The 12,588-nt window shown below is 41.4% G+C and overlaps 1 protein-coding gene and 1 pseudogene across 7 annotated transcripts in view; both read right to left on the bottom strand.

Annotated features, from left to right (window-relative positions):
* Nucleotides 1-6,992: 6,992 nt before the first annotated feature.
* Nucleotides 6,993-12,588, bottom strand: part of LOC136406420 (GTPase IMAP family member 9-like) — a 421,274-nt pseudogene continuing 415,678 nt past the window's right edge.
* Nucleotides 7,305-12,588, bottom strand: part of LOC136406404 (GTPase IMAP family member 7-like) — a 243,511-nt gene continuing 238,227 nt past the window's right edge. For 5 of the 7 annotated variants that reach the window (XM_066386458.1, XM_066386454.1, XM_066386457.1 and 2 more), the window contains exon 2: nt 7,305-8,407. In XM_066386458.1, coding sequence (XP_066242555.1) covers nt 7,489-8,367 — 879 coding nt within the window. In that variant the 5' untranslated portion in view covers nt 8,368-8,407 and the 3' untranslated portion in view covers nt 7,305-7,488. Of the gene's footprint in view, nt 8,409-12,020; nt 12,187-12,588 lie in introns of those variants that run through there. The other 2 variants (XM_066386455.1, XM_066386456.1) reach the window with 2 other exon arrangements.

Genomic DNA, 12,588 nt, shown 5'->3' with positions numbered 1-12,588 from the left:
ATCTTGTTACAATATGAACTTGTTTCTGTTCCTGTGCAGTGATGGGGTCTATTTCTGGACCCCTGAAGTTCAAAGCCTCAAAGGCTCTGCAGTGTCGTTCTTGACAACTTCAGATCTTGTAAGTGTTTCCTGTTTCCTTCACAATTTGGCACCCTTTCCAACCCAGCTTTTCACTTCTCATGCATCAAAAATATCTGTACTAGTTTTTTACAAATTACATGGTAAAGAGATCAGAGGATGATGTTCACACACACACACCACAGTCCCCAGGAAGTCTGGTCTACCACTGATGTCAGCACAGTTCTCAGAATCTTCTCCCATCGTGGGAGTGTGAGTGTGAGTGAAAAGAGGTTTCAACCGAATTCTGCAAGGCAGACAGAGATGAAGGATAAACAGGGGTGGACGGTCCAAAGACAACACCATCCCAGAATGGCTGTTGCCAAGGTGGCTGCAAGTGTTGACTGGACCACCCTGGTGAGATTTGGCTTCAGAACATTCATACAATTCCAGTCAGTTGTTCCAAGATATGCAAGGAACACTTGCTAATATTGGTCAAATGTTTCTCCCTACAGAAATGCTCTAAAAAATCCTGTAGAATTAGCCCTGACCTGTTACCTCGGTCAGTTAAGAACATTGTTCCGAAACACAAGGTTGTGGGTTTGATCCTCCATCAGGGCACACACGGGAAGCAGCCAATGAATGCACAACTGAGTGAAACAATAAATAAATACTTTCCTTCCTCCACCTCTCTCTCTTCCTCTCTCTGTCTCTCTAGAAATCAGTCAATAAAAAATAAAATAAAATAAGCCCTGGCTTGATAGCTCGGTTGGTTGAAGCTTAGTCCCAGAGCATGGAAGTTGCCAGTTTGATTCCCCAGTCAGGGCACATAGAGAAACAGCTCGATGTTCCTGTCTCTCTCTCCCTGCTTATCTAAATAAATATATAAATAAATAAGTAAGTAAATATTATATAGGATTAAAATAACATAGACCACATTTTCTGACCAGAATATAATTAAAATATAAAAAAATAAAATACCATATGTGTGACAATTAGATAACATAGTTTTAAATAAACTTATGGATCAAATAAGACCTAATGAAAACTGATAAATATTTAGGACAAAAACATAATTAAATAATGTATTTTGAGCTTATGAGATGCAGGCAAAACAATAATCACACATTAAATTTTAGCTTTAAGTGAATTTATTTGAAACAAATACAGCAAAGTTGCAGGACACAAAGTCAAAATACAAAAATGTATTGTGTTCTTATACACTAGCAATTAAATTTCAGGAAAAGAAAGGAATAAAACAATTTCTTCTGTGATTGCAAAAAAAAGAAATAAAATACCTATTAATAAACAAAGGATGTGAAAGGACTGAAAACTACAAGCTATTATTATAGGAAATTGAAGAAGACACAAAGAAATGGAAAGATATGTCATGTTCATGGATTGGAAAAATCAACACAGTTAAAATGACCACGTTATCTAAAGCAATATACAAATTTAATGCAACCCCTCTCAAGATCTCAATGACATTTTAAGAATAAAGAGAACAAAAAAATCATTACATTTATATAGAATCATAAAAAACCTCTAAAAGCCAAAGAAATACCCACAAAATAAAACAAAGCTGGTCCTGGCTTTGCAACAGTAGTTGGAGGAATAGTAGAGCATCAACCCAGCATTTAGAAGTCCCAGATTCAATTCCCAGTCAGGGAACACAAGAAGAGAGGTAACCATCTGCTTTTCCCCTCTTCCCTTCCCTTCCCTCTCTCTGTTTCTATTCTCTTCTTGCAGCATGGCTCTGATTTGAGTGCATCAACCTTGGGCGCTGAGGATGGCTCCATTGAGCCTCTGCTTCAGGGGCTAAAAATAGCTTAGTTGCCAGCAGCTCCAGATAGAGGTTGCCCTGTGGATCCCTGTCTATCTCTCTATGTCTCCTCCTCTTGAAGGAAGAAAGGAAGGAAGAAAGGAAGGAAGGAGGAAGGGAAGGAAGAAGGGAGGGAGGGAGGGAGGGAAGGAATAAAGGAGGGAGGGAGGGAGGGAGGGAGGAAAAAAGAAAGGAAAGAAGGAAAAAATAAAGGAAGAAGCTAGATGTATCACACTCCCTGACTCAAATTATACTACAAAGCGACAATAATCACAATAATCACAATAGAAGATATTGTCAGAAATACAGACACACAGACCAGTGGAATAGAATTGAGGGCCCAGAAATAAACCTACATATATATGGGTAAATAATTTCAACAAGGGAGCCAAAAAACATACAATGGAAAAAAGAAAGCCTCTTCAGTAAATAATGTGGGGGAAATTGGAAAGCCACGTGTCAAAGAATGAAACTATACTAGACTGCAATTTGTCACCATATACAAAAATTGACTCAAAATGGATCAAAGGTCTAAAGATGAGAGCTGAAACAGTAAGTACATAGATGAAAACATTGGTACTGAACTTAGGACCTTGGTCTTAGAGATTATTTTATAAATTTGACTCCAAAGGTAAGGAAAATAAAATAAAAAATAAATGAATGAGACTATGTCAAACTAAAAAGCTTCTGCACAGCAAACGATACCATTGCAGAAAGAAAGGCAACCACCCAAATGAAGAAGGTATTTGCAAACAGTTCTGACAAGGGGTTACCCAAAATACTAAAGAACATATACAACTCTACAACAAAATACCAAACAATCCCATTTCAAAAACAGGAAAAGGACCTCAACAGACACCTCTCCCAAGAAGACTTACAAATGGCCAACAGATATATGACAAGATGCTCAACTTCATTAGCTATGAGGGAAATGCAAATCAAAACCACAATGACAGACCACCCTATGCCTGTTAGATTGGCTGTTACCCACAAGACAGGCAGTAACAAGTGTTGGAGAGGTTGTAGAGAAAAAGGAACCCTCATACACTGGTGGTAGGAATGTAAACTGATACAGCCACTATAGAAAACAGTACAGAGGTTTTTCCAAAAATTAAGAATAGAACTATGATGTGAACCAGCAATTCCTCTTTTGGGTATCTACCCAAAAATTTGAAAACACTTTTTGTAAATATATGTATAACCCTATGTTCATTGTGGTATTTATTCATGGTAGCCGAGACATGGAAACCATCTAAGTTCCCTTCGATGGATGATTGCATAAAGAAGATGTGGTCCAGATAAATAATGGAATACTACTCAGCCATAAAGAGGATGAAATATTGCCATTGCAACAACATGAATGGATCTTGAAAGTATCAAGCTAAGTGGAAAAAGTCAAATAGAAGAGGACAACAATTGTATAATTTCACTGGTATGTGAGATATAAAACAGAAAGCAACAAATGAACAAACAAGAAAAACAAACAAATACTGATAGATACAGACGACAGTGTGGTGGTGACCAGAGAGAGAAGACAGGTGAGCGGGGGGGGGGGGGATAGAAAAGGGTAAAGGAGGTCAATACGTGATGATGGAAGGAGACTTGACTTTGAGTACTGGACACACAATACAATATACAGGTGATGTATTATAGAACTGTACACTTGACACCTATATAATTTTGTTAGCCAATGTCACACCAGTAATTTTAATAAAATAAAACTGTAAGAAATAAAATGTCTTAGGGGTAAAGTGTATATATTAGAAAAGTGATGAAAAATAAACAAAATATATCTTAAGCAATAAGAAAATAAGACAAACTATGAATTGGAAATAAATGTTTGCAAATCACACGTCTGATAGAACGTGTAAATATATTTGATAAAGGGCTAGCAAAGAATGGAATGTATAAAGAGCTCTTCCAATTCATTAATAAAAACAAAAACAATTCCATTTAAAATAAAAAAAAGATGTGAATAAGCTTTTTTTTGACATAGAATATGCTGCATGTAATTGGAACAGAGAAGTGACTAAATTTTTCCATGTTTCCCCCAGTGAAACCATTACCACAACAAACATAATGAGTCTATCCACTTCCTGCCCTGTTGTAATTCCTGCCCACGCCTCTGACACCGCCCCCATCCCAAACCTCAGCAACCACCTGGGTGCCGTGTGCAGGTGTGCACAACAGTCGTCCCTCAACGGGAACATGTGAGTGGTGAGACCCAGACTCAGAGCTAAGGTCTCAGAACTCTGTGGAGGAGGAGATGCTGACAATTTTCTGCAACATGGCAATCAATTCCAAATCCCAATTTAGGAAGAATTTTACAAAATCAAGAAGCTTGTTAAGAGGAAGAATGAACTTCAGAACCGTTGCCTCAGATACTCCATTTTTTATATTTGTTTATAAACAGAGATGAGACTGCTCTTTTAAAAGCATATTTTGGTTGGAAACCCCCCAGAATAATCTAAAATCGAGCCCCCTACAGAGGGCAGGGAGAGACCCGAGAAAGAGGCAGACTACTGCAGATGGGTAAGTGGCGGTTTACGAAGCCAGGCGACTTACCTACAGGGCTTGTCTGGGTGGCTCAGATCTGAAAAGGTTACCTAGAGGCCCTAGCCAGGCTGAGTCACGTATCCTGTCCAGATGGTCCCAACAACACGTTGCTGACTCAAGGCTGTGTCCTTGAGACAGCCCTGGGAAGGGACAAGGTAAGCCGCATGCACATTCCAGGGTGGGTTCTGGGTGGGGGTCCAGCTTTCAGGTCAGCTGGGTCTCACAACTTCTCGATGGCCTCTCCCACTGCGACAGAACTGGGTTCACCGGTCGGAGTGTCTGGGTCTAATGGACAGAACTCTTAGTGAAAGAATATGATCTATTTTCATGTGACAAGGTGGAGACAGGAGAATCATTCCAAAGCTCTGCCTCTCTTTAGGGAGGCTTAGCCATTGCTTATATACACTGTTTGATTAATTACACGTTGATTTTTTTCCTTGTAGCCACCAGTGGTGGTTCAGGTGAAGCTCATCCTTTAGAGCCCCTTTGCAAAATACTGTGCTACATTTGGGAATTTAGTAAGAACTGCCCAACATGATCAGGCAGTGGCGCAGTGGATAAAGCGTCGAACTGGGACATAGAGGACCCAGGTTCGAGACCCCGAGGTCGCCAGCTTGAGCGTGGGCTCACTTAGTTTGAGCAAGACTCACCAGCTTGAGCCCAAGGTCGCTGCCTCAAGCAAGGGGTCACTCGGTGTGCTGTATCACCCCCCCCTCAAGGCACATATGAGAAAGCAATCAACGAACTGAGGTGCCACAACAAATAATTGATTCTTCTCATCTCTCTCCCTTCCTATCTGTCTGTACCATCTGTCCCTCTCTCAAAAAAACAAAAAACAAAACAAACAAACAAAAAAAACCTTCCAGACCTCAAGACCCTTGTCACATCTATCACCAACACTCCATCCCTGCTGACCGGCTATTATATCTTCATATGTCCTCCCCTTCTTCAGCAGTGCTCCACGGGAGGTCAGCAAGGGGCTTCACTAGCATACAGGTTCCTCCTTTGTGGATGCTCTCTCAAATACCATAGCAACAATATAGTCACATGTAAGAGAAAACACAGGTAGTTTCCCAAAATCGGGGACAACTGTTTCCACCCATGACCGGAACCATTGACTTTGCAAGTCCCTTGGGCTGAGGGTCAGATCACTCAGGTGTTGACTTGTGTTTTCATGTGATTTACTAAAGATGCTACATTAGCAGACTCATCAGGTGTGAGCACAAAACATTCCACTTGGATAATAACAGAAGTTTCAGTTGACAGAAATTCTGGTGTCAGTAAACACTAGAGAGAATTTAAAAACAAATAATAAAAAACAGGATATCTCTGAAAAAGGAAAAAAATGGGTATCATTAAAATTTTTCAATAAGGATTATAGCAGCAGAGATAACCCACTTAATTAGGGACTTGGTGGGAAGTCGAGTGCAGGGGCCTCCTACAAGCTGTGGACACAGGACATAGAAATAACAAGGGATACTGCTGGTAACAGTGAGGAAATTGCACCCTAAACCCATGGAGGTGGATGAGAACTGGAATCCTGATGGGGAGTTGGGTAGAGAAGGTGTAAAGTTCGGCTTAGGGTTGCAGCTTGTCGTAGGTGACTTGACAGGGAGAGGGATGGGAGAACAAACACCCGACCTTGCTTTTCTGCCCGGAAGGGGTCTCCTGCTTGGACTCCCCATTGGCAGAAGCCAAGCAGAAGTCAGACTGCCAGAAATCCCACTGATGTTGTCCAATCGGACAAGGGCCTCAAGGACTAGACCCTTCTTAATAAATGCTAATCTTTCTAAGTGTTAAAATAAAACACAATATTTTGTAGACCAGCTGTAAGCAGGAAGAACTTGACTCCTGACAACAATTAAACCTGAATAAGTATACCAACTCAACATGTAATTGACCAAATAGTGTATATAAGCAAGGGCTATTCCTCCTGCAGAAGACGCAGAGCTTGGATATGAATCCTGTCTCTTTACCTTGCTGCAAGTAAATAAAACTCCCTTGAACAACCACATCTCCTTCTTCTAAGATGCCCTTAGAAACAAACCCCTTTAGTTCAGTAACAATGAGATCCACATAGATCACCCCCTGGGACAATGAGCTAAGGTGAAAGGGTAAAGTGTGGATCTGCAGAGGCAAATGAAAAATATTTGGCACAGAAGAGAGTTTTAAGTTACACTCAGGGCCATTTTAAGTTAGGATAGTGCCTTAAAAAAGAAAAGGGAGAGAAACAGGAAGAGAATTTAGCGACTTCCAGGCCTCCCTGGACCACACACCCTCTTGCTGGAGAAGCCGGCTGCTTCCCTAACACAGCGCTCAGAGACGTAGACTGAAACCATGTGCATCACCAGTGGTGCTAATGCTTGGTGTGTGCAGGAGTTCTTATCTAAATCTTCCTAAATTGAGTCTGTGAACTCAATGAGATAGTATTGCCAGTGTATGCCAATATTGTCACTTCTCAAGTTTGCTGGCATTGTGGGGATGAGTGGGAGGAATGAGTGGGGAAGATGCTTCGGGTTAGCTATCACTGTGTAACAAACAACCCCAGAGCTTCGTGGTTGAAAACAGGCATTTATTTTCACAGGAATCTTTGGGCGGGGCAGGATGCAGTGGACGGCTCCTCTTTTCTCTCTGCAGTGCTTAGTTGGCAGCAGGGAACCCACATCCATGTTGCCTCCAATGCATGGCAGCCACATAGGCTCTGCTGGCTGATGTAAGAGGAGCCGGGGGAGTGGGCTAGAGTCTCCAATCCTCTTCATGGAGCCCTTCCACGGGCCACCAGGGCTTTTTCACAACATGGTGGCCAAGTTCAAAGGGCAAGTGCCCCAAGAGAACAAGGAGGCCTTGTCCCTAATCCCATCTCAGAAGCCGCAGCTTCCACTATTTATGAAAACAGTCACAAAGCCCAATGAATTGAAAGGCAGGGGACACAGACTAAATAGAAAGAGTATAGAGCTCAGATGACAAGAAGAACAGTTAGGATACAAGATAGTGTTGCAGGCATCTTTAAAAAATGCCATCTACTAAATTAAGAAAAGGAAACAAAATTTACATTATTTCCAAAATGTATGCCATATTTTAGAAATTATCCTCCAAATTTTATTGACAGTATCTGTAAATATATTCCTTTCAGCTTCTTCTTTTATCTGTTCAATTCGTTCTGCATGCTTTATCTTTAGGAGGTTTATTTTTATCTCCTTTTCTTGATGTGATATATATAGCCCTTTTACTAGTTTAATTTCCTTCGCTAAATCATCAGCATAGATTTTCTTCAAGGCCTCTGCCTGACGTCTCAGCTTTTCCTCTATGTACTTGTAGATGGCGTCAGAGAAGTGAGTCCCCCCATTCTCCTGCACCATCTTCTCTATCAGCTCCACCAGCTCCTGTACTTGACCTTCCTTCTCAGCCTCGTCTTTACTTCTGTTATTGAAGGCACAGTAGCGGTTCCCACACTCCTGGATGGTGTTTCTTAGGTCCACGTCAACCTCTTTTATAAACTCACTGAGCTGCTGATCTTCCTCCAAATTATCTTTGCGTGTGAACAAGATGATCATGTACTTCATGGCTGCCTCCCCAAAGATGTGCTTGATCAATGCAACTGTTTTATACTCTTCATCTGTGAAGCGATTCAGCTGCACAACCAGGAGGATGGCATGAGGCCCAGGTGAGGACTTCAGAACACACTTGCTGATTTCCTTACAGGTTTTCATCAGTGTCTCCTTAGTGTCGAAGAGCCCTGGGGTGTCCACGACAAGAAGGTTCCTCCCCTTCCAGTTCTGCGTTGCTGTCTGACACTCCTTTGTAACAGCTTGGGCAGCAGTTTTCGAATCAAATTGTTTTCTCCCAAGGATGCTGTTTGCTGTCGCACTTTTCCCATTTCCTGTTTTTCCCACCAGGACAATCCTTAGAGTTTTCTCCTGGTGGCCAGCCATGTTTCTGTCAAGAGGATCTGGGTGTAGGTGCCAACAAGACCTTAAGGAAGGAAAGGAGAGGGGGATAGGGTCAACTTATGAAAGAGGGCACCATTTCTAAACCTCTTTTCTTCATTCTTTCCTCCCTGAAAATGTGTAATAGTCTATGACATTGACCCCAGTGAGAGCAGAGATGACACAGCTCAGTTACTGTGGAAGAAATAATAAAGTAGCGTTTTCCCACAAAGGAGCACAAGGTCTGGTACTTTCACAGGGGAACCCATCTAACCTTAAAACAGCTGATCATCTCAGTGCCACATAAGCTGATCTTGATCATATAAAAAAGTAGAAACTTACAATTATTTCTATGAATCAAGTATAATATTGATTTCAAAGGCTAACAAAGATTTCACCAACAAATAAAGCTACAGTCATGTGTCACTTGGAAATATTAATACAAAAATCCTAAACAAATTATTGGACTCCAAAAAATATAATGCACCATGATTAAGTGTGACTTCTTTTAGAAATTCTAGGCTGGTTCAATATAAGAACACTGGTTGTTACAACACATCCCACATTAATAGATGAGGCAGAATATTACCTAGATGCAGAAAGGACATTTGACCAAATTCAACACTGACTCATGTTTAAAGTACTTCAGAAAATTGGAACGAATAGGTACTTTTGTAAAATGGTTCTATATAAGTATAAATTTAAATTTTGTGCCATCACCCTTTTTTCCTCTGCAGGTGATAAACAGTGGGCTAGAAAGTTAAATACTGGATTAGAAAGTTAAAACAATGGGTTATAAGGGTCATTTGGATGAAGAAAAAGAAAATTACCCAGCACCATCAAGAAAAAGAACAAGGAGGATGGACTAGATTTACAGGGAGTCATACACCATAGTTTCTGTAATTAAAGCAGTACGATATTGGTGCACAAATGGAGAGATCAGTGAAATGAAAACAGAAAATTCAAAACTAGACTAAATATACTACATTCATTTTCTCTTTTTAAGTGAGAGGAGGAGAGTGAGGCAGACTACCACATGCACCCCAAATGGGATCTACCCCACAACCCTATTAGGGGATGATGCTCAAGTTCTGAGCTATTTTTAGTGCCTGAGGCAGATGTGCTCCAAAGGAGCTATACTCAGTGCTCAGGCCATGCTTAAACCAATTAAGCCACTGGCTGCAGGAAGGGAATAGGGACTGAAGGGGGAGAGGAAAGGCAGTACAGGATGATAGTCACTTCTCCTATGTGACCTGCTAGGAATTGAACCTGGGAAGTCCATATGCTGGGCCAATGCTCTGTCCACTGAGCCACCAGCCAGGGCTTGTAATTGTTGAAGATTGGCCTAGGTACATGAAAGTTCCTTGTATTAGTCTCTTTATCGTTGAATAAATTGACATTTTTCCTCAATAAAATGTTTAACCTGTATGTAGTATAACCATTACTGAATACTCTATACCAAGCATCCTGTGGAATATTTTGTATATTATCTCATTTATTCCCTGAAAGTTGCTGGCAAGGAAGATAATTTTATAATTCTAACTCTTTATTATATTTATTAAGGTGACATTGGTTCATGAGATCATATAGGTTTCAGGTGTACATTTCTATGATACATGTTCTGTATATCACATCGTGTGCTGAGCACCAAAGTCAAATCATCTTCTGTCACCATACAGTTGACCCCCTTTACTCTTTACTATTTCCCCAACTCCCTTCCCTCTGGTAACCATCATACTGTAGTCTATGCCTATGAGCTACATAGAAGAAAACATAGGAACTAAACTTATGGACCTTGGTCTTAGGGAGGATTTTATGAGTTTGATTCCAAAGGCAAGGGAATTAAAGGCAACAATAAATGAATGGGACCATATCAAACTAAAAAGCTTCTGCACAGCAAAAAAAACTGCAAAAGAAAAAAAACCAAAAAGTCAACAAACTTGAATAGCGAATGATATTTGTAAAGAACAGCTCCAACATGGAGTTAATATTCAAAATATATAATAAAGTCATATAACTCAACATCAAAAAAAGAATTCCATTAAAAAAATGAGCATATTACCTGAACAGACATTTCATCCAAGAAAACATACAAATGGCCAACTGATATTCAAAAAGATGCACAACTTATTATCTTCTAGGAAAATGCAAAGAGATACTACCTCACACCTTTAGAATGGCTATTATCAATAGATAGGTGATAACAAGTATTGGAGGTTGTGGAGAAATCGGAACTCTCATTCACTGCTGGGGGGAAGGTAAACTAGTATAGCCACTGTGGAAAATAGTATGGCAGTTCCTCACAACATATTCTCACTATTTTTTATTAAGTGAGAAGAAGGGAGGCAGACAGACAGACCCCCGCATGTGTCCCAACCAGGTTCCACCCAGCGAGCCCCCTACAGGGCGATACTCTACCCATCTGGGTTCATTGCTCTGTTGCTCAGGCAAGGAAGCTATTTTCATGCCTGAGGCAAGGCCATGGAGCCATCCTCTCAGTGCCTGAGGACAATTTGCTCAAACCATTCAAGCTATGACTGTGAAAAGGGAAGAGAGAGAGAAAATAAAAGAGACAGAGAGAATGAGGAGGGAAAGGGGTGTGGAAAAGCAGATGGTCATTTCTCTTGTGTGTCCTGACCAGAAATTGAACCAGGGACATTAACACGCCGGGCCAACTCTCTACCAGTGAGCCAACTAACCAGAGATAATTTTCTCACTTTTTAAATGAGGACATTGATGTGTCCTGAAAACACTGAGACACTTGCCCAAGGTCACAGGGCTAACAGGCACCAGGCAGAGCAGGGATCCCATTAAAAGTCTGTCTGACCAGCACGTCCCCTCCTAAACACTGCACATGGTGCCTCTTGGTGTCTTCTCAGGCCCATGAGTCTAAAATCCCATTGAATCCTGCTTCTTTTTCAGTAAGAAGAAGAATTTAGGGCCCTGACAAGTTGGCTCAGCCCAAGCCACATCCCGAATGCCAAGGTTGTGGGTTCAATCCCTGGTCAGGACATATTCAGGAAGCAACCAATGAATGCACAATTGAGTGGAACAACAAATGAATGCTTCTCTCTCTCTCCCTCCCTCTTCCTCTCCTTGACTCTCTAAAGTCAACCAATTAAAAAAAAAAAGAGGGATTTAGAGTGGGTGATCTCTAAATTAACTTCACGCTCTAAGACCTGTCTCGAGAACATAAATTTCCTGCCTTGGGGACACTAATATCCTGCCCTGGGGAAATTGACTTTCTATTAAGAAAAAAGAAGGCTTCTCAGGCAGCCCTGTCACAACAGCAAATGCGTGAACTGCACCAGTCAGTACGCATGTGTCCTGTTAAACATAAGATGTATCCTGGCTGAGTAGCTCAGTTAGTATCATCCACATATGCTAAGGTTGTGGGTTTGATCCCCGGTGAGGGACATACAAGAATAAAACAATGGATGCATAAACAATGGATGCATAAACAACAAATCAATGTCTCTCTAAAATCAATAAAAATTTTTAAATAACTAAATACACATGAGATGTATGACACTGTGCTAATAACGCTCCTTACTCCCGTCTAGGCCTTTCACCATGGCCACGCTGACAGCTTCTCCCTGCTGTGCTGCGGGCCAGTCCCTCTTCCCTTTCCTGATGAGACCCAGCCATGCTCACTCCCTGGACCTCCTGCCTTCCAGCTCTGTCCTCAAGGCCCCTCTCAGCCAGGCTCACCTTCTATTTATTCAACAGGTTGAGGAGCTCTCGGTTTTCTCCAATGTGCTCCTCTGAGCTGGTGCTTATGCTTTAACTTTGAGGAAGGGGAAAGTGCTTGAGACTCTGAAACCGCTGAGCCAGGGAGCTCAGAGTGGGTGGGGCCAGTGAGGGACTGTTCACCTTTAAAAACACAGAAATATTGCCCCATTACCTGCTGGCTGCTTCAGTTTTACCAAATTGAAACCTTTTTCTCCTTGTGCCCACTCTTGCAGTGAAATTTTCAAAGCCACGGTTGTTGTTTGGGTTATAGTAATGGATTGAAAAGGCTCTTATTAAATCATCTAAGTCTTGCCCAGAAAGCCAGACACAGTGTCTGGTCGTGTTCCCCGGTGCAGTGGGAGACTGCAGGGGATTCTGGGAGAAGAGAGTCGGGAATGCGACTTGGTGTATCCTCGGGGTGCTTGCTAGTGATTATATGATATGGGATTTGAGTGTGGTCTTTCAGGAGGGTCTCAAGTAACATTTTGAGAAATT

The sequence above is a fragment of the Saccopteryx leptura genome, chromosome 5 (genome assembly GCF_036850995.1).
Source record: "Saccopteryx leptura isolate mSacLep1 chromosome 5, mSacLep1_pri_phased_curated, whole genome shotgun sequence".
NCBI lineage: Eukaryota > Metazoa > Chordata > Mammalia > Chiroptera > Emballonuridae > Saccopteryx > Saccopteryx leptura.
Note: the sequence above shows the minus strand (reverse complement) of the source record. Positions and strands in the feature narration are given on the sequence as shown.